At 42.5% G+C, this 24,897-nt stretch overlaps 1 protein-coding gene across 6 annotated transcripts in view; it reads left to right on the top strand.

Annotated features, from left to right (window-relative positions):
* myrf (myelin regulatory factor) overlaps window positions 1–24,676 on the top strand; it is a 32,333-nt gene extending 7,657 nt beyond the window's left edge. Inside the window, exons 2-26 of one of the 6 annotated variants that reach the window (XM_079501573.1) lie at window positions 4,218–4,308; window positions 4,550–4,861; window positions 5,920–5,981; window positions 7,344–7,581; window positions 9,376–9,476; window positions 9,716–9,830; window positions 10,513–10,708; window positions 11,256–11,332; window positions 12,043–12,168; window positions 12,843–12,942; window positions 14,600–14,800; window positions 15,176–15,284; window positions 15,513–15,622; window positions 15,735–15,895; window positions 18,822–18,894; window positions 19,034–19,116; window positions 20,539–20,607; window positions 21,343–21,395; window positions 21,520–21,594; window positions 21,729–21,965; window positions 22,122–22,215; window positions 22,329–22,391; window positions 22,515–22,620; window positions 22,801–22,875; window positions 23,093–24,676. In XM_079501573.1, the coding sequence (XP_079357699.1) occupies window positions 4,218–4,308; window positions 4,550–4,861; window positions 5,920–5,981; window positions 7,344–7,581; window positions 9,376–9,476; window positions 9,716–9,830; window positions 10,513–10,708; window positions 11,256–11,332; window positions 12,043–12,168; window positions 12,843–12,942; window positions 14,600–14,800; window positions 15,176–15,284; window positions 15,513–15,622; window positions 15,735–15,895; window positions 18,822–18,894; window positions 19,034–19,116; window positions 20,539–20,607; window positions 21,343–21,395; window positions 21,520–21,594; window positions 21,729–21,965; window positions 22,122–22,215; window positions 22,329–22,391; window positions 22,515–22,620; window positions 22,801–22,875; window positions 23,093–23,182 (3,017 nt within the window). In that variant the 3' untranslated portion in view covers window positions 23,183–24,676. The remainder of the gene's footprint in view (window positions 1–4,217; window positions 4,309–4,549; window positions 4,862–5,919; window positions 5,982–7,343; window positions 7,582–9,375; window positions 9,477–9,715; window positions 9,831–10,512; window positions 10,709–11,255; window positions 11,333–12,042; window positions 12,169–12,842; window positions 12,943–14,599; window positions 14,801–15,175; window positions 15,285–15,512; window positions 15,623–15,734; window positions 15,896–18,821; window positions 18,895–19,033; window positions 19,117–20,538; window positions 20,608–21,342; window positions 21,396–21,519; window positions 21,595–21,728; window positions 21,966–22,121; window positions 22,216–22,328; window positions 22,392–22,514; window positions 22,621–22,800; window positions 22,876–23,092) is intronic. The other 5 variants (XM_079501574.1, XM_079501575.1, XM_079501576.1 and 2 more) reach the window with 5 other exon arrangements.
* Window positions 24,677–24,897: the final 221 nt, after the last annotated feature.

The following is a 24,897-nucleotide window of genomic DNA, read 5'->3' on the forward strand; positions in this document are numbered from 1 at the left end:
CTAGACAGCTAGTTGAAGTCTGAAATATATATGTATATACACTGAAAACATATTTCATGTAATGATAAAGTGCAATAATACAATTAACATTGAGTGTCATCCCCCGTCCGTCCGCCCGTCCGTCCGTCCCCCGATTGGTTTACTTCTTATTTGATTCGTAATGCTTTTGCTAGCATGTTATCAAAATGGGCTTGGAGACTGTCATACTCAGTATGGTCAAACAAGATTGGTCCAGTGTCTGAAAGAGAGAATAATATCAATCATCATTTTGAGGACCCCCTCGAAAACAAGTTGCTGCAACTCAAGGGGCTCAGTGAAAGTTCTAAATAAAATCATACCAGAGACCACAATTCTTCATGTGGTTAATTAATTGATTGATTGATTGATTGATTGATTGGTTGGTTGGTTGATTGATTGATTGATTGGTTCATTGGTTCATTGATAATTTACATTATTAATCCCCTGGAGGGAGAATTAATTTCATGACAGTAACATGACAATTCAACAATTACAGTAAAGACTACAGTGTGAACTTTAAACAAAAATGTCCTAAAATAGATAAATAAATATAATAAAGAACATAAGGCTTACACATCTACAGATGTTCGTTAACTTTTACAGAAAGAAAAGAGTTCCAAAGCCTGAATGTACTACTAAGACAATAATACTAAAACAAGGATGGAGACAATATATCCATACAACTTTCTGCAAATGGTAGTGATGATAGAGACCACAACATTAGCAACATGGACACTGATGAATGATAGGCGTGATATCTTAATTGAGATTTTAAAGCAGAGAGCAAAGTTGGAGGGAGACAAAAGAGCAAAAAAATATGCATTTTCCCCCAATGGTAACACTGAAATTCTTGGCATTCCCAACTGACTAGTTGCTTAATCTATTAGAAAGAGAGAGAGAGAGAGAGAGAGAGAGAGAGAGAGAGACAGAGAGAGACAGAGAGAGAGAGAGTGTGTCAGGGGCTGCCTGCCCACCCACTGTATACCTCATCTTGACCTTCTATCAACCCCCTTCACTCTGTTCCCATCTCTTCTCTCGCTCTGTGGTTAGAAGCAAACCTTGCCTTTGGGAATTACAACAATTGAATGGAATTGAATGTTTTGAGAACAACCTTGTTTAGTCATCAAAGGCAAAGCTGTACCTGTTAAGGTCTGTGGTAAATAGGCTATGGTACGTGTTTCTAAAAAGAAAAGAAAAAAGAAACATAAAAAGAAACTACAACAAACAAACTAAAACCTATTAATATATTATGCATAAGAGCGACTTCTACAACAAGCTACTAATTTTGGAGATTACATGGGTCATGTGTTTGGGATTTGGGGAGCTTTGGCTGTGAACGGGTGAAAATGGCTCTGGGGTGCAGTGAAGAGAGAGAGAAGAGGATTAATGGTTAAATAATACACACCAAAAGCAGTGTTAATTTAACTTTATATGGTTAAATGGTTAAATTACAGGCACATTTATAGTAAAGGAGAACATTTTCCGTTTGAACACGTGTTAATGATACATGTATATTAATATATTCTTCAAGTTATTCTTTAATATCTTTTTCCATTGTTTCTTCTATGTTGAGAAACCAAAAACCAAAGTTTTTTTTTTCAATAATATTTTTATTGATTTTTACATTTTATGACAAAGACAAGACAGAAAAAAAAACACAGACAGCGTTACACGTTGTGGAACAAAGGACATAGTTACCTAACAAAGGACCCATTGTCTACATTGGACCAAAAAATAAAATACAAAAATAATATACATATGGACACATTCAGTTTGGTGCTTGAACGTCTAGATGGGTTAACAACTCCCCAGAGAAAAAAAAGAAAAGAAAAAAAAGATATGCATATATACTATTGTGTACTTTTATATAATAGCCTATGTAATGAATGAAATGTTGAATCTTGAAGTAAGGGGGTGGAAAGTGAAGATCAAGCTCTAGCTAGATTATTTCAAATTTGATTGAATAATTCAAATAATAATAATAATAATCCAAATCTGAGGCCATGGTTCTCAGCAGGAAACCGGTGGATTGTGCAGTCCAGGTAGGGAATGAGGCATTACCCCAGGTGAAGGAGTTTAAGGGGCAATTCACACTATGGTCCCGGGTGCGCACTCGGGACCACTTGGCAGATCTTGTGGTAGTGTGAATGATGCGTACCGTTCCCGGGAGCGGATCGCCCAACCGTCCCCGAGACCGAATGGGGGGCGGGTCTCTGGACCGTTGAAGTGTATTCAGATACGGATCGTTCCAATGTGAATGCATGCGTACCTAAAGAAAGAAGTGGACTGTTTTTTTTTAGAACGTGACATGATCTCTAGTCGACGAGCCAAGCGTCAACAACAAAAAAACACAGACGCTGCACGACGTGTAACACCAGCGCATTTCTCAACGCCGCCCGTCTCCTGTTGAATCTGCTATACGCGCAGCACCGCAGTACGCGCTGATCTTGATCTTGATCTTGGACTACATGTGGCTCTTGGGCTTTGCTTGGCATAGTTTCCAAAGTAAAACAAAATAATAATAATGCTAAAGTAGAATCCATAGCAAACTAATATCAACACGACACTGGAGCACAGAACTGACTGAAACAGTGAATAGCAGGCAGGCTGACAGTGAAGTAGTATAACGGCAAAGAGCCAAAAGAGGCAATGCAATGCAGTGTGTCTGGATTTATTGGAGATAATGTCGCAGAGTTGATGGCCACTGTCCGTTCGCGCCAGCCATCAAGCACACCGCAATCTGGAGGATCAAAGTGTGTTATGCAAGTGTACGCGGGTGCGCTGTTGAATCTCGGGCAATGTGAATCATGGCCATCGGGGACCAGGCAACCGTATTCGGAAACGGTTCCAATGAAACGGATTCAGTCCCTCTCAGTGTGAATTGCCTATAAGTATCTCGGGGGCTTGTTCACGAGTGAGGGGAGGACGTAAAGGAGATCAGCCGGAGAATCGGAGCGGCAGGGGCGGTATTGCAGTCACTGTACCTCACTGTTGTGACGAAAAGAGAGTTGAGCCAGAAGGCAAAGCTCTCTGTCTACCCAGCAATCTTCCTTCCTACTCTCACCTATGGTCATGAAGTGTGGGTCATGACCGAAAGAATAAGGTCGCGAATACTAGCGGCCGAAATGAGTTTTCTCAGACGGGTGGCTGGCATCTCCCTTAGAGATAGGGTGAGAAGTTCAGTCACACGGGAGAGACTCGGAGTAGAGCCGCTGCTCCTTCGCCTGGAAAGGAGCCAGCTTAGGTGGTTCGGGCATCTGGTTAGGATGCCTCTCGGGCGTCTCCCTAGGGAGGTCCTCTATGCACGTCCCACTGGGAGGAGACCCCGGGGCAGACCAAGGCGCATATGGAGGGATTACATCGACTCACTGGCCTTGGAACGTCTTGGGATCCCCCAGGAGGAAGTCACTAATGTTGCTCTGGAGAGGGAAGTCTGGAGCTCTCTGGTGGAGCTGTTGCCCCCGCGACCCGACTACGGATAAGCAGTTGAAGATGGATGGATGGATGGATGGATGATTTAATAATTGTCATTTTATTTAATTATTTTATTATTATACTTTTTAACTTAAAGTAAGTTTCATCACAGTAACGGCTGAGCTACACCAGGCTTTTTAAAGTGCGTGTGTGTGTGTGTATATGCACAAACGCACACACTCACTTTTAGATCCAGTCCTATTTTAAAGTGTGTATGCGGCGCTCACGTATCCGCGTTTTATGCACACATGTGCCTGGGTGTAGCTCGGCTGTAAGAGTATATCTCTTGAATGCTTCCAGTGTAACTAATTAGATGCACAGAAACAGCAGTCCTTGGTGTACCACTGTAAAGTTGATTACTAATGCATACTCACAACTCCTCCATTGGGCATTGCTCAGTTCCTTTCTGTAACCTTCATTCTGAAATTCTCAGTGATGGCTCCATTGTCATTATCATACTGAGGCACATATAATAACAGAATGTACTGACACAAAATGAGTATTGAGAGTAGACGAACACATTCAAGTATGGTTAATATAACAAAATGAAATGGACTTCATCTTAATCTCAAATAAGACGCTGTAACAGTTACGACATACTGTGTTGGCCCTGGCTTGCTGTTGTTGGAATTGACGTGGATGGTTGACATATGGTTCCCATTGCTAACTCCCAGAGCTCTCCACCTCTCCTCCATGTTTCCCCCTGGACCCTTTCTTTATCGCAGGTCATGATATTACCAGTTCTCTGGAGCCAACCAACATCGACACCAGTATCCTGGAGGAGTACATCAGCAAAGAGGACGATAGCACTGACATGTCAGTAGGGACTCCAAACCAACACATCACAGTGCACCAAACCTCCCAATCAGATCATGTCGTTACAAAGGAATTTGTGTCTCTGATAAGGCTAATCCTCTCTCTCTCTCTCTCTCTCTCTCTCTCTCTCTCTCTCTCCCTCTCTCTCTCTCTCTCTCTCTCTCTCTCTCTCTCTCTCTCTCTCTCTCTCTCTCTCTCTCTCTCTCTCTCTCTCTCTCTTGCATTTTTTTTTTTTTTACAGCTGCTTCTCACAGGTCCACAGCGACCCAGGACCGAATTACTCTTCTCCCCAACCAGGAGTTTCCTCCTCCGGGGGCCTGGTGTGTGGTGTGAGCCCTCCCATCCCACTGCGCCAAGGAGTCTCTCCGTCCGGTCCCCCGAACTGTCAGAACCCTTACCCACCTGGGCCATCCCTAGGACAGCTCCGACACAACTACCCCTGCCAGCAGCAGCAACAACAGCAACAACAGCAACAACAGCAACAACAACAACAACAACAACAACAACAACAGGCTCACATCAAGCCTGAGCACAGGGGCCATTACGCTCCAGGGTGAGCTGAGAGAAGCAAAAATACTAGGATTATTATAATAAAAATCACACCTGTGTGAAGTGAGGGGCGCTCTTCTAATCATACGTCATCATGCATGCATACTCACTTTTGACTTCAATGTTTGTGTTTACACAATGTTTGTGTTTACACAAACACTCAAAACTAGTCATAGGTGGTGGTAGCAAAACAATGTTTGTGTTTACACAAACCCTCAAAGCTGGACATAAGTGGGGCTTGCGCCCCTCAAAAATATACAAAATATACTGTATCTATTTTTTGTATTTAAGTGAGCCACCAGGTGGTCTCACACTGTGAAATCTGGAGTGTTCATTTAACAAACAATCTAAAAATCGAATCAGTGCACTTCCATTTCTGTTTAGTTTTTTGGTCGCTTGACCAAGAGGCCAAGATACACAGTATGACCTAATACTGAGTTGTGAGGCTAACATCAAGTGTTAGTGATTTATCATATAACCCAAGCATGTTCCTTCAAAGCAGCATCATCATATAAAAGCAACTTTGAAATGTTCTTATTTTGTTGACCCAGCATTTATTTTCCATTGTACATCGAAACCAAACACACACCCTATACTGCAGGTACATGATGCAAGCCTTTGATTAAACTTCACTGAGACAAATAAAGTCTTTGCTGACCAAGAGGGAAGGTAGACTCATATCAGAAACAGAGTCAAATTACACCATTTAAAAAATACACACACTCACAAATCTTGGTTTGAAGAGCTATACTCTAAACCACTCCTACGACTGGCTTTGTTAGTTTGTCTGTCTGTCTATTCGTACCAAAAAATGAGCATGGTTGCTACGGTCACCCAGTTCACCCGGGTGTGATTTCATTACGTCAGACATTACGTCAGATCAGAGCTGATCAGGCTATATAATACCGTACACCACTCAGTTCACACGGGTGTGATTTTTTTAAATAGAGACAAATATCAGTGTGCAGCATGCAGCTATTTCAAAGAATTCTATCAATTGAAAGTTTGTTTTCATTTTATAAGGCTATAACAAAAACATCTTCTCATTGTCTCTTTTCTTAGGACACTACCTGAGTCCCCACCAGACTCCAGTTCAGAGCCCTACTCTCCCCAGCAAGTGAATGGTAAGTAACTGACCACCAGACAGACAGACAGACAGACAGACAGACAGACAGACAGACAGACAGACAGACAGACAGACAGACAGACAGACAGACAGACAGACAGACAGACAGACAGACAGACAAAATGATAGAGGGAGAAAGAAAAGGAGAGAGGGCGGAAGGTAGAAGGAGTGAGAGAAAGAAAGAAAGAAAAACAGAGTGAAAGAAGCCAAGAAACAAAGAAAGAGGGAGAGAACGAGAGAGAGAGAGGGAGAGAGAGAGTGAGCACACAACAAACTGAAATGGTTAGTGCAGAGCACACAACAAACTGAAATGGTTAGTGCAGGCTATATCTTGTAGACTGCAACCCCTTGGCAGACATCAGTCAGAGTCAAAGGAACCCATCTACTGACTGTATGGGTTACACAGGGAAGCAGAGATATGGATATAACAAGTGTAACAAATAGTAAAATAAGGGGTTGAGAGGGAGAGACCCAAAAACATGGAGGATCTTCGCACAGGTATGTGTGCCCATGACTTTGTCCATCCTTCCAAGCCTCTCAAATCAATACCTGTTACTCATCACTACGGGACCTTTGAATAGAACATAGAGACCAAGAGAAATTCAGTTAATGTGTAACAAATTGATAAATTCAAGCAGCACTCACCTGTCATTTATTAATCTTCAATAATACATTCATAATTTGCTTATTAGAGGAGTTACACCTGCCACTTATTTATTAATCTATCATGAACATAATTGCCCTGGAAATGGAATTTCATCAAATAAATTAAGTTCCTTTGAACTATAAGAATTGAGGTCTTGTTTTTAAATGCATGATAATTGGAATCGCAGTGTGCTTGGCTTTGTCTCAACATTCCGACACAAGTCAAACTGTCCTCAAAATCACTGTGTAGTGTACGTCTTGTACTGCTCCCACACACCTGCGTTGGTCTAGCAGACCATTAGTGAAGAAGGTGTGGGATTGTTTTATCTGATCGGCATGACTCCAGGCGGAAACAATAGAAAACACCATTAGCCAAGGGTGGAGGAAACTGGAACATGCTGCTGATTGGTAGGGTTAAAAGAGCTGAAATGTCATATTAGGTCTTCTTGTTTGTGCAAGTTATATATTTGCGAGCAAAATTAATAGCTAAATACACTGGATGCAGTGAGTAAACACTGGAACCCATGTGAAGCCCCAGACGTGACACTACAGTATACTGATATGTTGGCAGACAAATGCACTAAACAAAAAGTACACATTGTGTTTAGTGGGAGCGGGAAACAGGAAATAACAGTTCAAGTCATGTGCAGGGCTATGTGAACATAAACAATAACAGCATGAAATGATAAAACATTGAATTGTTGTATTTCTGTAGACCCTCACATGCTCAGGACCATGACACCTGAGAACATGTCAGTGTGTCACATGACTCCGCCACCGCTCCTTCCGCCGCATGGACACTATCCCAGCATGCAGCACCGGGACATGTACCTCAAGCCGGAGCCCATGATATCGCAGTACTCCATCGGCCCGGTGGCCGGCGCCAGCGGAGACATGCAGCAGCAGCAAACACAGATGCTTCATCAGCTGCTGCAACACCCTCAGGGACAGGAGTGAGTGATAAACACACAGAATTAAGGGATAGAGGGATGAAGTAGAGCAGGTGAGACAAATGGCCAGTTTATAGGGCATAGCAGTGGTGGCCATAGATCTAGAATAGACCCCATTCATCAGGACAGACAATCTTGTCTGTCCTGATCGGTCTTGTCTGTCCTTTCGGTCTAATCGACCGAAACGTTGACCCAATAAAGAGCAACATTTTTGGCAATTTTCTGACTGAATTTCCTTTCTTTGTTTTTCAAATATAACCTTTTCAAACATATATGGGATTCTGGTGAATTATGACCATAAAACATTTTATTATGTGAAAACATTATTTTGAATATTTAATTATACTAGAGCGGTGCCCGTTGGGCACTGGCCTACTTGGAACGATGCACGTTGGAAATGCATGCCCCACCCAGATATTATGTCTGTGTCCTTTTTATGCCCATATATGGAGTTCTTTGTCAGGCATGCCCAAATATGGAGTCTATGCAGATGTCAGAATGATGTCAGAACAGGCCAGCTCCAGGGAGAACAACGTCAAAGGAAAGTTCCATTTAGTATGGGACTACTTTTATTTGTATATTAAAGGATTGTTGCATTAACAATTTGTAATACATTACAGATGATATAATCACTATTGTCAACAACAGAATGTGGAGGGGTGTTGTCCATTTAGCGTTATTTTTGACTGCTAGTTGTGTTTTGTTTTAGTTTTTTAGTTTTTTCTTGTCTTTCTTTTCATTACTTTACCGTTATTGACCTTATACCAGCCAACGTAGTAATGCATTCTGTCGAGTGGCCATGCATAGACTACTTATGCGCAAGCAGAGCGCGCAAGTACTGCAACTAACTAATGTCTATTACAACTGCTGTTCTAAATCCTTTAGATCCATTATTGACCTTATACCAACCTTGAAACGTACCCTAGTTACGTCACCATCAACAGCCAATAACATTAAAACATATCTTAATTACGTCACCATCAACAGCCAATTAGGGACCACCGAGGACAGGCATAGATACCATACATACATACATACATACATACATACATACATACATACATACATACATACATACATACATACATACATACATACATACATACATACATACATACATACATACAGTACATACATACATACATACATACATACAGTACATACCATGCATACCATACATATGCAGCCGACCACAGACCACAAGTAATAAATAGGCCTACCCTTTGTTTTGTGGTTTTCAATTATTCTTTTTTTCTTCAGAGAATCAAATGTTTTATGGTCAGGATCCTGGAATGGATGGGTTTATTCAAGATTTAAAATAATTGTTCATATTTTTGGAAATGTCTATGGGAAAAATGAATCCAGCCTGGATCGTTGGAACCAGAAAATGGCCACCACTGCTGTGCCCTGGTTATAGGGGGAGTGATAGAAGTAATGTCAATGGAAAGTCACATACTGTAGGCCTTTTGCATTCAGAGACAAAGCCACAAGACGCAATAGAGCGATGAAGTGAAGGACGAGAAGAGAGGGAGAAGGATGGGAGGGACTGGCAGAGGGAAATAATGTGAGAGCAGGGAGCAAGGAGGGCCATATGAGGTCCGTAACACACAGTAAATTAACAGTCAGGATTGTGCATAATAATACTGTAGACATCAACCCTTTGAGGAAAAACAATGTATTTGCTTTGCTCCAAACTCCAAATGTTTGATGGGGAAACAACCACAGCCTCCTATACTGTGAAAGTGAATGTTTGTGCCAACGTTTTGGGCTGCTGACGTTGTGTTTCTCTTTGTGCAGAGGAATCGCTGGTCACCAGGCCAAGAAGCGGAAGCACTCAGAGTCCCCCAACAGTACGCTCAATTCCCAAATCCTCACAGGTATCATCAAACAAGAACCAGGTAGGCAGGCATCTTTCTTTCTCTTCGTCTTTCCTCACCTGCTCTCCGTCTCACTGTTATCTGCTCTCACCCGCCCTTAACCTCTGGAGAAATACCACCAAATTAACAGTACTCCGCACCTACGCCCTCTCACGGGAACGAGCCACATACTTTTTTTGGCGAGCGTTCTTCTTTGAAGTGACTGGCAGGCCTGACATTATCCTCCACCTTCTACACTAATTTCTTGGATGCCGTTTCAGGTTTAATGCAGGACGCAGACAACAGCTACTTGGACCCAAACTACCAGTGTATTAAGTGGCAGCCACACCAGCAGAACAAGTGGACGCCATTGTATGACGTCAACTGCAAAGAACTGTGGGTGAAAATTCATTTCAGCATGTCTATAGATCTCAATCTATCTATGATTATCGTCTTGACAGTAACCTATAGCTCAGAGAGGTGAAAGCCCTCAACACAGAGGTAATAGCAAGAGAGTGCTAAAAGAGGGGTAAACGGATAATTCAGCGAACTACAGAGGGAGGGAGGGAGTGGAAAGGGAATGGAGGAATTGTAGATGTCTACAAATTCCTCCGAGGTGAGCTGTGCGGGGGAGGGTTTCGGTTTGGAAAGAGAACGTGGGGAGTAGAAGAGGGAGAGGGTTGGTGGGGCGACTGGGCGAGTGTGTGTATGGAGAAAATAGCGAGCGCGTCTTTGTTCGATGCCAAAGAGAACTAGAAGAAGAGGGGGTAGACCTGCACTCATAGAAGCTACCCAATGGTTTATTGCCATCACCACCTGGCTGGTCACCACGGTTTGAAGCATGCCATGCCCACTCATGGGTTCAGAGGGTTTTGTTGCACTTAAATCCATCAGCCTTCGATGGGGTCTTCAGAAGGTCCTAGTACTGGTGTTGTTAAGTCAAACACTCCCCCTGGTGTTAGGCATTGAAACTACATTAATATTCTTTCCACAGTGTGCCTCAGTTACATTAATTTTCCAATAATGGAGCATTCAAACTTTTCCCACTCATCATTATGTCCGTCTTGACGATCCACAGGCCAATGCCCACCTACCGCGTGGACGCTGATAAGGGCTTCAACTTCTCCTTGTCCGACGACGCCTTTGTCTGCCAAAAGAAGAACCACTTCCAGGTCACAGTGTACATCGGCATGCTGGGAGATCCCAAGTACATCAAGACCAGTGAAGGTCTGCAGCCCATTGACTGCTTCTATCTGAAGCTAAATGGAGTCAAGGTAAGGCAAAAAGGAAGCAGTATTAGGGACATGATCTAGCCTGACACTCAGTCTGAATTTTCAGGCTAGACATGATCTACAGTTGATAGTATTTGGTCTGCCATTATGATCCTCAGCTCAGTACCTTAAAGGGTGAGTTCACCCTCAAAATTACTTTATTTCTATCAATTACTCACTAACTCACCCTGCAAAGTCTTGAATTCACGGAATATATCTTTGTTTTTGTCGCATTCCTGATCCAATATTCCAATATTTGATGAATTGAAGTGAATAGGAGGCCATAACCTGGACAGTAGTAGTCCTCCCTGTAATTACACAGAGAGTTGTTCTGGAGTTCATACAGTTTTTTTATTATATAGTTTTGCCATGGCCTACTATTTATTTCAATTCATCAAATATTGGAATATTGGATTAGGATTGGAATGCGACAAAAACTAAACAATCTCCAATGAATTCAAGGGTATGGTGTGAGTAATTGATTGAAAATCAATTAATCAGATTAATCTCAGCCATCCTAAAAGTGATTGTGGTCTATCTCGTCTTCCAGTTGGAGGCCATGAACCAGTCCATCAATGTGGAACAATCCCAGTCAGACCGCAGCAAGAGACCTTTCAAACCAGTAATGTAAGTCTGGATTATTTCACTGAATAGAAGCAGATACATTTTAGTGGCTCCTTGGGTTTCCGAGGCTAGTGGCTCCTATGCCACTAAAATGTGGAAAACCCTACCAACAGCCATACTGTATTTTCCTGAAATATGATAAATAAATGTGTGGCAACACAAACATTAAATGCCATTGACAATGAAGGGACAATTTACCTCATATGTAGACAAGCAAATTTGCTAACCAATCAAATAAATTCAGTTGTTCATAAGATGATGCATGATGATGTATATTGTATAATGATAAGAGTGCCCCTCACTTCACAGGGGTGTGATTACTTTTCTATACTGTTCACGTATTTGTATGTCTTTAAATGTCTTGATGAATTGAAAATGGAGGACCCTGATGTAAACAAGTCTTAGTGCTTTTTCTGTTTTTATCCTGTTTTTAGTAGTTTTTGTATTGACCTGTACTTTCTTTGATATGTCTTTCTACAAACTGTTCAATCAATCAATCAATCAATCAATCAATACCACTGAATATTGAGTACACAGTTGTATAGAGTATGCCATGTTTTGTGATTATTATTGACAATGATAAGAGGAGGGATAGCATGGACATGTCCTGAGGTGGTATTCAACCTCAGGATGTAGCAGTTATGTGTTCAGAGAACATTCATTTGTTAAGCGAACAGGACTGCCCTCCATAAGGCAACTTGATGGTGGATCAGTTTTGTGTCTCCCAGGGTAACCGTGCCTCCAGAACAAGTTACTAAGGTGACGGTGGGACGACTCCATTTCAGCGAGACCACAGCGAACAACATGAGGAAGAAGGGCAAGCCAAACCCTGACCAGAGGTGAAACACCACTGGCATCCCAGTCATTTCTGCATTTTAAACATAAAACAGGCTCACCTTGAGAGAGAGAGAGAGAGAGAGAGAGAGAGGGAGAGAAGAGAGAGAAGAGAGAGAGAGAGAGAGAGAGAGAGAGAGAGAGAGAGAGCATGAGAGCAAGAGAGTGAAAACCAATTACTGCGAATACTGTACATATCATTGCTCGTTGCTGTCAGGAGGAAACCACCTGCTTCGGACAAAACCTCTTAACTCCATTGGACCCTCAAACTGTCTGCTAAAGCAGCTAACTCCACCACCTCTCCCCCTCTCATGCAAGTAATAATGACAATATATAAAGTCACAATACCAAGTTTGAGGAGGCAGTATTGCTTTGATTTAAAAATATAAGGTTTTCGGAGTTGGATGGTTTCTTCCCGACAGCAGAGATATAATAAAATACATGTTTGTGGAATAATTTTAACCATCACAATCATGTGATGATTGTGTGCCGTTCCATCCAAGGCTCCGGTACAGTTAGTTGAATGTCTGTGTGCTCATCATGGCACTCTCTCGGTGGTCCCTAGGTACAGTTAGTTGAATGTCTGTGTGCTCATCATGGCACTCTCTCGGTGGTCCCTATAGGTACAGTTAGTTGAATGTCTGTGTGCTCATCATGACACTCTCTCGGTGGTCCCTAGGTACTTCATGCTGGTGGTGGCGCTGCAGGCTCAGTCCCACAGTCAGAGCTACACACTGGCCGCTCAGGTGTCCGAGAGGATCATCGTCAGGGTAACATCTGTCAGTCTGTGTCTGTCGGACCGTCCTCCTCTTCCTCCAACCATATCCCTTGTGAATGTGTCGTTATCGGTCACCGTACAGCTGAGAAGCTCACAGTTGTTTTTGTTTTTTTTCTCCATTTCCTCCTCCATATCATTGTTGTAATCCAGTGGTTCTCAACCAGTGGTCCAGGGACCACTGGGGGGTCCTTGAGGGGGTTCCAGGTGGTCCCCAGCTAAATGATGGAGAGTTGGTAACCAAATGGACCCTTGTAGATCTTTAACTCTTGAGAGCGTAAAATGAAACCAAATGGACCCTTGCGGGTTAAACATCTGCATTACTTAATTTAGAAGGTTACCCACTTAGAGAATGTAGAAGAATTGTTATTTTGATCAATGTTTTCCTGTTGTCTCTCAGCTACACTGTAGATTATACAGTATGGTACCACATCAATACAATTTTGGACAAAATCTTATCCAAGGACAACAAATTATTCCAAGTCTAGGGTCTGAGAGGCTAAATGTCATCAAATGGTGGTCCGTGGCTCAAATGCCGAATAAATAATGGTCCTTGATATGAAAAGGGTTGAAAACCACTGTTGTAATCCCATTCCTTTGGCATTCCATTCAATTTTTCCCCCCGGATTTTTTGGATTTGGTGACTGTGATCCTTCAGCATAACATACTTTTAATGTACGGTTGTCTTTTTGTTTGTATTCTGGACTGTTAATACGAAATCATATATTTATACTGTCTGTGAGTAAAAATAGGTCACAAGAACTCTACTTCTTTGTTCACAGCCTGTGAACACTGAAGTAGAGCCCAGCGGTGCTTGTTGCTATGGATACCATAACCAACTCAAACGTGTCACAGAGGACCCCACAGATTGATTACTTCCTTTTCTGTGTTTGACAGTGTTACAGTGGCAGTTGTTGAAAAAGGGAATGTCTGCACACAATATGTTTTCTCCCTGTTCTCTCTTTACATTTCGCCCGTCCGGGCTTTCTCAAGTTCTTCCGAACTTGAGAAAGTCCCAGACGGTTTGGTTAAAATAAAGAAATGATTGGGAGCAAACATATTGTGTGCGGACATTCCCTTTTTTCTTCATTTGATCATTTTTGGATCCAGCACCATATCTAAAAACTGTGGGGATGTGCATATCTTTTTCCTTTTTTGCAGTGGCAGTGTTGCTAATTATGAATGGAAATGTCCAGTACTGGATGTCCGCACACTGATTCACTGCTCCCAGGAAAATTCTTTATTTAATATGAACTAAATAAATAAAGAATTTTCCTGGGAGCAGTGAATCAGTGTGCGGACATCCCTTCCTTTTCATTGTACGTATATTTTTGACCAGCACCTGTAGAATTTCTGGAGATGTGCATGGATCCTATCTCAAATGTCCAGTACTACCAGTAGCTAAAGGCAATTTTATGGTGTATTGCCCAATTATCCAGTTCATTGCATAATACAAAAGCTTTACACATGGATTTCATGAAAACGGCACAATCTCCTCTGAGTAGGTACACTCTACTGTACCTCTGTAAACTATTGTGGAAAACCATTATAAGGCAATGTTCCTACGCCACTGCCAATCCTACAGTAGAAATATTATGAGAGACTGGAGCTTGTATCTGAACACGTTTGTGCGTCTGTCTTCCATGTCTGTTCCGTCCCAGGCGTCGAACCCAGGTCAATTTGAGAGTGATAGTGAGGTGCTGTGGCAGCGTGGCCAGCTCCCAGACTCTGTGTACCACCACGGCCGCGTGGGGATCAACACGGACCGCCCGGACGAGGCCATGGTCATCCATGGCAACCTCAAGGTCATGGGGTCACTGGTGCACCCCTCTGACCTCAGGGCCAAGGAAAATGTCCGAGAGGTTAGTACTAAACTGTGGTTTGTGTGTGTGTTTGTGTGTGAGTGTGAGTGTGAGTGTGAGTGTGAGTGTGAGTGTGAGTGTGTGTGTGTGTGTGTGTGTGTGTGTGTGCGTGCGTGCGTGCGTGCGTGCGTGCGTGCGTGCGTGCGTGCGTGCGTTCGATTTTGAAACAATATTAGAGAGGTTTGGTCTGCATGTGCATGCTTGTTCCCGCATGAGTCATGGCTGTGTATGCCCATCCGAAGTGCTCAGTGCTGGGAACAGTGCTGGGCAGGTGTGATTGCGTGTTTTGTGCGTCCATTGTCCTTGATCCATACATTCTCATGACCACATCCCTGCACACGCATGCCTGTCTTTGTCATTCTGTCCCGTGTGCAGGTGGACACCACAGACAATTTGAAACGGATCTCTCAGATGAGGCTGGTGCATTATCATTTCAAGCCTGAGTTTGCGGCCTGCGTGGGCATAGAGAACACTGCAGAGACTGGTAACACCTATAGTCCCAGTTCATACATAACCTCTTTTCCACCCTCCACCCTAGAGTAGCTGTTCATTTGTGGCTTTTTTGTTTACAAAACTGTGCGTATCGCCACAGTCATAATATTTGATCTCGCTGGACTCGTATGCACACTTTAATATGTTGTGTGTAGGTGTTGATTTATGCCCTCAGTGCTGGCTTTCACCTTGGCTCTTATCGTCTCCCCCACCTGTGCAGGAGTGATAGCCCAGGAGGTGCAGAAGATCCTACCTGAATGCGTGAAGGAGGGAGGGGATGTGGTGTTTGCCAACGGTGAGATCATACCCAAACTGCTGGTGGTCAATAAGGTATCGCTCTCTGTCTCCTCTCTTACACACACATGCGGCACAAACACACACTGCTACTGTCACGCAGGTGCTCGTTCACTGACACACGGCGCTAATCGAATCCCTCCTTAAGGACCGGATCTTCATGGAGAACGTGGGTGCAGTCAAGGAGCTGTGCAAGCTGACGGACAACCTGGAGACCCGTATAGACGAGCTGGAGCGCTGGAGCAGGAAGCTGGCCAAGCTCCGGCGCCTGGACAGCATGAAGAGCACCGTGAGTGGTGGAACTGTCAGGTGAGTGGAGGGGCTTACAGTTACTGGGCCCTTATAATAGAATTACCACAAATGTCGTCTTAAAATATACTTTGCACATGAGAGAAGTTATTGGGCCTCATGCGCCAATAAGTTCCTAACTTTTCCTCTTACATTTCTTCCTAAGAGAAGTCCAGTCAGATTCATGAAACGTTCTTAAGTAGGCAGAATTGTTCGTAAGCATGTTCTTATGATGATGAATCCAAATCCTCGTAACTTGAAGGGGTGTGCCAGTTCATTCAAATTATCATAGGTAGACGCCCCACATATCCTAATTAGCATCCTAATTACCATAGGGAACCGCCCCACCAATCCCATATAAGGCATTGGGAATTCACTTTCCTCCCTGTGTTCACCCAGGTGCCGTGGGTGTAGTTTTGCATGACTCCATGGCCTTACCTGCAGTCACACCTGTGTGTGATTGCAGCGCACAGGACCTCACACATAGAAATAAAGTTGAGTGAAGTCAAGAATACCTAAACTAAATATGGTGGAACACCAGACTCCAAACATTCAAAATCAATAATACTGTGGAGGTACTGAAGTGAACAGAAATGTTCACATTTTCAATATTTCATGGGGGGTTATGTGGTGGGTATGGTGCGTTTGTTTGGGTTGGGTTGTGAACTCTAAACCAGTGGTTCTCAAACGTTACTTTCATGTCAAGGACCCCCAAATTGACATGCATTCTGCAGACCCCCATATGAAAATATTTTCTGCTAGGGTAATGTTTTGAAGATTTATCAAAATGTTTTGAAAATAGCCGATCTACAAGCTCAAAATGGGCAGTAATGGGACGCGTTTGTGAGTATAAAATGGGATTAAAGTGGTAAAATATTCCATATTTTGCTGTGGACTGCCTGGAACTTCCTCAAGGACCCCTTGAGGTCCTGAGACCAAACTTTGAGCATCATGCAGATGGCGCTGTTTTCCCTTTATGTTTTCAGATTGCATTTAAGAACGAAAAAGGCACCCTAAAGGTGGCCTTACACTAGCCGATAATCGGGCATTTTTGACGCTCGGGGGGTGCCCGACCGCTCAAAGCGCGATCGGGATCGGCCCGATCAACAAGAATGTTTGATATTTGCGCTGCCCCGCTCCGATTATGCTGTAGCGTGTGGTGCTATCAGATTTCAGATATAAAAAAATCGGCTAGTGTAAGGCCACCTTAAGAGTGCTCCACAGTGTGCGTAGATTCTGTTCTTACCTACGAACAAATCACAGCTAAGAAAAGATTGAGGGATCCCAAAACCTTCTTAAAAACTTCCTAAGTGGGTCTAAGAACAAATTTCCTCTTAAGAACTTCTTAAGAACGGTTGGCGCATGAGGCCCAATTGTCTCTACCAGGCCGAAGGCATGGGGAGAGAGTATGTTTTGCACTCCATCCGTCCGTCCGTGTGTGTGTCCGTGTGTCCGTCCGTCTGTGGACAGCTAATCTCCGGCAACGTTGGCTTGATTGTAGCCATACTCTGCACACACACTCCCTGAATGCCACAGCTGAACCTCTGCCCCAAGGTTTTCACATTGGCCTCTTATAGCGCCACCAGGAGGCCGCTTTGTGCAAAACACTTTTTTGGACAGTAAACCTACAGATTTTGTTCAAACATCACGCAAATTGGTACACAGTCTCTCTAGAGCCATTCAACGAAACGGGTCTTTCAGATTTTTCAGACTCCATCCTGATTGGCTAAGATTGGCTTCCAAAGTTGTGTGCTCAGTGCTCAGTTTCAAACAAAATGCCGCAAATCATGAACACATTGTGTGATTTCCGTGAAATTAAGCACGCACATTCCCACTAGGCCGAGGAAGAAATGCCACTTGAACATTTTCAAGTGGCATTTCAACTATAACTGGCCGATTAGTGTTTTTACCTCTAACTGCACGGATCTGTGTAAAACTTATATGCACACTCCCTAGGCCTAGAGGCGAAGGAAAAACCATTGCATGGAATTTTTCACATCTGTTCTTTAAAGCGCCACCAGGAGGCCGACATATATAAAACACATTTTCTAATAGTATTCCTTCAGATTTTATCCAAATTTCACGCAAATCGGTACACATGCTCTCCATAGTCATGTGATTGTTTGATTTCTCATAATCCATCCTGATTGGTTACGATTGGCTTCTAAACTTTTCAGGAGTAGCCCGCTTTGTACCCGTTTTGTACAAATCGTACAACTACTCAACGCAGCGTCCGATTGCGGTGAAACTGTGCATGCATATTCCCACTAGGCCGAGGAAGAAATGCCACTTGACAGTTTTCAAATCAGCCTCATGGTGGCGTTACAACAGGCCACGTCGCGTCACACACGCACGCACGCACGCACGCACGCACGCACGCACGCACGCACGCACGCACGCACGCACGCACGCACGCACGCACGCACGCACGCACGCACGCACGCACGCACGCACGCACGCACGCACGCACGCACGCACGCACGCACGCACGCACGCACGCACACACACACACACACACACACACACACACACACACACACACACACACACACACACACACACACACACACACACACACACACACACACACACACACACACACACACACACACACACACACACACACACACACACAAAAACGTATTACTCCTAAACATTTTGCCAAACATCACACACACTCCTATCCTCCTGGTTGAGACCTGTGTCCCAGAAGGGCACTTTTTCTAGTTATATTTGAGTTACCAAAATACTGTCTGTCTGCGTATTGTATTTGTGAAGAGTTTAAAATATATTTTTAAACTAATTTTTGTTTAATATATGACCAGAGAAAAGTTGTCTACACACATATACACATTTATACAGAATATATATTTTTACATTTATTTTATTTTATTTATTTATTTGAAAGAATCTAAACAAAATATGTTTATCACTCTTATCCTTCTAGCCAATCAGGAAGTTACTTTAGCAGGACAGGAAGTGGCCCACTCAAGAAGAAGAGTGTCAGACCTGGGAGCAAGGTATGGTTATATCGTGACATATTTAAAGATTGTGTTAACTGTTGCTGATTTCACAGCAACAGCGATGAGTGAATGTCAGCAGTGCGGACATAAGTGTCTCCTTTAATGTCATCTTTGTGTTTTTGTATTTTATTTTCAGAACTCACTTCCTGATCAAGGCTGTATCAGCCAGAGATTCATGCAGGGGACCATCCTGGCACTTGTCATTGTCATGGCCTTTAGGTTAGAATATCTACAATATGTATACAATATCTACAATCTGTTTCACACCTACTTCTTTATTGAGCCCCATACCTCGTGCACACATTTCTCACCTACACATTGTGATTATCATAAATGAGATTCCATTGTTATAATAGGCCTATCTCACAGCCCCCTTTCCACGCCCCCTTCCGGTAGATAGTGGTGTCATTTAACATTAGCATTTACACGTTTTTTTCTCTGGAGAATCTAAGTACATTTCCTAATGTAAAAATGTGACAGACCAATATTATTATGAAGCAAACAAGATGGTAAATCAGCTCGAACAGATAGAACAAACCTTACCTTGAGAAAACAAAAGTTGTAGACTTCTTAAATTACCTCTGTTAACATGTAGTGTCTATGGAGTGACGTCACGCTATCACCACTAACGCGGAAAGGGGGCGTATTAAGGGGGCGGGGAAATTCTGTGAGATAGGCCTATTCATAGTGGGTTCAGGGTGGGTGGCGCAGTCGGAAGCTCTGCCTCACAGTCACAGCTAGAAGGTCCCGGGTTGGATTCCCTCCAGGGAAGCAGTGGGCGCTGGGGGCGTGTTCTCTGATCTGTGTCATCAGCGCCCATGGGGGTTTCGGCCTGTTTGGCCTTCGTCAGCTGTTAACGCTGACGAAGGCCAAACAGGCCGAAACGCGTTCGTTATCAACTCTCGTCAGAGGTAAATAAATTCATGTGAAAAGGACATACAATGAGTGCTGGCATTTTCTTGATTTCATCCTGTATATTCGAGCCTTGCACCGTAACGATTTTGTTCTAACCTGGAGTGCTGCGGGTTGTCTGCTTCGGCAGTACTTTTTTACTGTCATTGTCATTGTCATTGTCATCAGTTCAATTTCCTCATACGTAATTGTGTTCGGTAACTTCCAATGCATCTAAATAGAGTCTGTTTGAAAATGGGTTCGAAAATTGTGGGATAATTTATAGTGGATTCATTGTCATTGACATTGTCATTGTCATTGTCACATTGTCATCAGTCAAATTTCCTCATACATAATTGTTTTCGTTAACTTCCAATGATGCATCTAAACAGAGTCTGTTTGAGAGCGAGCTCGACAAGGCCTCCCTGTGATTTGAGTCGCTGCCCACGTCAATTGGGCAACCTTTTTGGGAAATAAACTCATGTTTTCTTGTTGTTTCCGCATTTGATTGGTCTTGGGCTCAGTATTCTGAAGTCTGTATCTATTGGTCCAATCTGGTGTGCCGTCTACTAGTCAGCGTTTAGGAAGACCCCCTCTAACCATTGCAGATGTACTATAGTTATATTGTATTAACATACTCAACCATACAGATGTTTTATTCATTCAAATAAGAGATGGATTGTAGCTTTAATTTGCTGTGTGTCACACGGCTCAGTGTCTTGTGTTAAGATCTCTGTTTGTTGCCCTCAGTGTCATCTCCATGTCCATCCTATATGTACTGACCCTACACCATCGAGGAGACGTCACAGAGAAGGCTGAGTATGTTATCCCCCTCACTCACACTTTATGTACCCACTTTATACACAGTCAAATCCTCCATGTTCATTTAACTCCGAGTGTACAAAGGGGCCATTCCGGGTCAATTGTTCTCAGTAACAGATGGTTAAATTAACGCAGAGGATTTTACTGTAGTATACTACTACAAATCAACTCTTCTCTTCTTCTTTCATTTTTACTATATTCCCCTTCATGTCTTTCATTTCTTGTGAAATCAGCAGCTATGTCTCCTCCTGTGTTCTCCACATTTCTTGGATGCCTATCTTCACTGCCACTGTCACTCTCTGTCCACCTATCTGCCCATGGTACTGTATTGCTTCCTGTAACTTTATTTCCTGTATATGTCTGCCTTCTGTCATTCCACCAATATCTTATCTTTTGATTGCCTGGATGTTTCTTTTGCCTTTGCCTGAGAGGAGGTTATACCTTGTTGTACCTTGTTTAGAGCATCTTAATACAATACGTATTGACAAATATTAACCAAAGATAATTGGTTAACCATTGAAGACAAAGCCATAGCCATAATAGGTGAGAAAGAAAGAAAGAAAGTTCCTTATTTGCCTGACACATCTGTAGAATTCATCTAATTTGCAGCGGGGAGCATTATTCATCTACATAAAATGTTTTCTAATCAATGTCACCTTTAATTGTATTGCTTGGCAATGAATGATTGCTGTAACAATAGTACCCTATTTACCTCCACTATGAATGCCACAGGTCCAAAGCTGCGTTGTCCAGTTCTGCTCACCAGTCTACCACATCTACACCAGGTGAGCAGAGATTATTTTACTGTTCCTCACAGTTATCGAAGATCATCAGGCTATACACACTACCACACAGTGTGTGTTATGTTCTCTCATTCTCGTTTGCTCTTTGTTTGTCTGAACCCTGCAGCTTGCTGTTCAACCACAGCCCAAAACAACCAAACTGCTACGCCTATGTCACCCATTAACAACCAATCCACAGCTGGTGAGTATACATGCCGCCTAATGGCCATATATCAAAAAAATAACTGCTTTGTACAATAAAGTATAAATCGGCCTTATGTTTTCTATGTGTTGAAAGATTGATTTGTCAACTTTACTTTCTACTACACCTTTTAGATGTAGGCAGCCTGGGGCCCACACCAGGCACGATCAATAAGAAGGCCAAGTCAAGACCTATGGACAAAGACGGCCGCAACAGGAACCGCCTGAGTCACACCTCTGCACCCCTATACTTGGCGAAGTCCAAGAGACCTCCTCCTACAGACATGGAAGGAATGGGAGGTACCAACCGTCTGCCCGGGGGGCAGCAGCAACCACCATCACCACGCAGACAGCGAAGCGTACACACAGAGGGTAAGCGGAAAGAAATGGACCTACGGGTCCATATTATTACACTCTCCGAGTTAAATTAACACTGGTCTTGCTGTGTATTCTCTATGTATGTAAAAACACAGCCATTTGTTTGCCGATAGTAAACATTTACAATTGAATTATTCTTTGCTGTCCCAGCAGAAGCATTAGCTCCCTCTCTGGTTGGTCTACACATCCTGGAACCAGACCAACAGATTACTGCACAAATCTGTCCAACCCCTGAGAGATGCAGGTGTGTTTGTGATTCATTTACCCAAACTCGAGTTGACATAGTGTTGGAGCTAATGGGATTATTGGTTTGAGTGTTTGTTTTCTTAAATTGATGTTCTCTTCTTTTGAATCTAGCTACACAGTATCTCTTCATGGGAACAAGAACTCCTCCATCTCACAAATCACTTTGCACATGACGTGAGTGTAGAAGCAAACCATGAGTTCAACAAGTTCATTTTTTACTCCCCACATTATGTAGACTAGCATTATTAACACAAATAATGTATTTGTGTGGATATGTACTTGTTTACTTCATTGCAGGTCCAGTAACAGCGTGTGGGTACGACAATGTGGAGCCACCAAGGGCCGATTGTGTCCAGACCGCAAAGAGACAGAGCTCTACAGTGGACAGAGGACATCTACCAAGGTACACACAGCTAAACATAGGTCCATCAAAACAAATATTTTGTATAGTGCTACTAAGACTACTATTATTATTATTATTATTATTATTATTATTATTATTATTATTATTATTATTATTATTATTATTATTATTATTATTATTATTATTATTAACTACTCACTTTTTCTTATTGTCTCTTAGGGGACTCACCACCTGTGGTCAGTGCCAGTGCTGTCTTTCCAAGATGTCACCTATCACTTCCGTGTCTCTCTCAATGTGAGTAAACATGGTCACCAAAACAGAAGTGCAGTAGCATTTAAGAATTCCCAATAGGCATTAATATACAGTTTTGTACAGTTTGGGTTTGGCGCTGTCCATTCTCTCTGTCCTTCCAGTCAGATGTTTGGGTTTGCTGTTCATCAAGAGTAAAGATTAATGTGCCGAAAGACCAACATTCCCTGAATGTCCTTCTCCATGATCTTTCCTTTGACAGAGTGAAGTTAGTTGTTCTCCGAAGAAAGAGAATGAGATGACCGCATCGTACTCTGACCACCATTTTCTCATTCAAAGCAGCTGCATGTAAGAATGAGCCTGATCTTGACCCAGTGCTTTTCAAAAACAGCCTCTTTTCTTCTTCATGGTCCAATTTGTATGCTTTTGTGATGGAATAGTGTTTCTCACACTCTTGAACTTGATTTTTTTAAAGAGAGACCTATACAAACTATCCACCACATCTTCTTCTCTATGCACTTCCATATGTATATGAATTAAGACCTCTTTCTGCTGCGGAGACCACTGGGCTTTGAAAACGCTGTCTGTAAGTCTTATTCATTTTGTATTATAGTTTATTCACTGAATATGGACGCAAGTTGAAAGTCATTGACAACTGTAGTGTCTCACCATTAATTACTTTTGTCAAAAGTAACGTCTGTAGCTTTATAACTCACTTTATTGTTCATCTTGCAACGTCCTATGCACTTAATATAAGCCATAATCAGTGTTGGGGAAGCTACTTTCAAAGCATAGATTTTCAAACTACGAGTTACTTCACACTGGAAGAAGTTGAACTATAGTAGGCCTAAATCTACGCTAGGGAGGAATCTAGTTTGGTTAACTAAAGCTACAGTAGAAAAAGCAGTTCAAACTAAATTACTTTGTAAAAAGACATTTCTGTATCTTGGGATCCATTTGGGAATGGCATGGATTCGAAGTGGATCTTCAAATTTGGGCAAGGTTTCTGTCCGATCAGAGCCCCTTTGACTTTCATCCATTATACATTTTAATTTAAATATTTGAAAAAAGAAACATAAACATAAATGTGTGTAGTTACTACCTCCCCAACACTGGTCATAATTATTCAAAAAAGCCTGCAAGATAGTGTACATACTGTGCTTCGTATTTTTCTTTCTGTTGTTCTACTGTTCAACTGTATGTACACTGAACCAGTATCAGCATAAAACAAGAACAACTTCAGGAGAACAAAAGAAGACTGTTGGCTTCTGCTGAAGTGAATGTTTGCCAACTTGCATTGAAAATATACCTCAATGGTGCACACTGTCAAGTCCTGCCCCTCTGTGATGGTAGATTGTGTTCCAGGCTTCTATAGCCTACCACACTGAACTGTCTCATATACGTCATTGATAGTCATCTAACAATAGGCTACACTGTACAGAGGAAAAATGACAATACAGTTAATTGAGTCTCAAGTTGTAACCTCAAAAGGTACACCAAATTAACCACTTAAACCATCTAGTCTTCGTAAAACGGACTTGAGTTACAACACAAGCTCACAACGTGTTGCAACGTGTTGGGATGCTGGGGTTCAAGTTGTTAAGCTTAACGTACCTTTCACTTCTGTGTATTTGTACTATTATACAATTTACAGCATCGATCCAAAACAAAGAGGTATTTTTTAAGCACACTGGATTAAATATTTTCAGTAGTAGTGTCACTGGATAGCCTGTGATTAGACTGGACACAGGTAACAAATGACTGGAAACAACGCACAAACGTGTAGAGACACTGCAAGCTCGTATAGCATCAGAGAATGGGATTAGCATGTCCAACACTGACAATACTTCAAAAACACTGGAATAGCATACACTGTATTTCGTTAACTGGATAAAATGCTGGTATGGCAGATATAATATAATTTCTGATGCAAGCCCAATCAATTCCCTTTCAATTTAAACATTTTGGTGTCATCGTACGACAGGACTCAACTGTGGGGAATCGATTTTTATGCTTGGGTCACAAAGCTGATGTGTTGAGTCATGTGTGTTTTTTTTTGCTCTGAAT

The sequence above is a fragment of the Electrona antarctica genome (assembly GCF_951216825.1).
Source record: "Electrona antarctica genome assembly, chromosome: 5".
Lineage (NCBI taxonomy): Eukaryota > Metazoa > Chordata > Actinopteri > Myctophiformes > Myctophidae > Electrona > Electrona antarctica.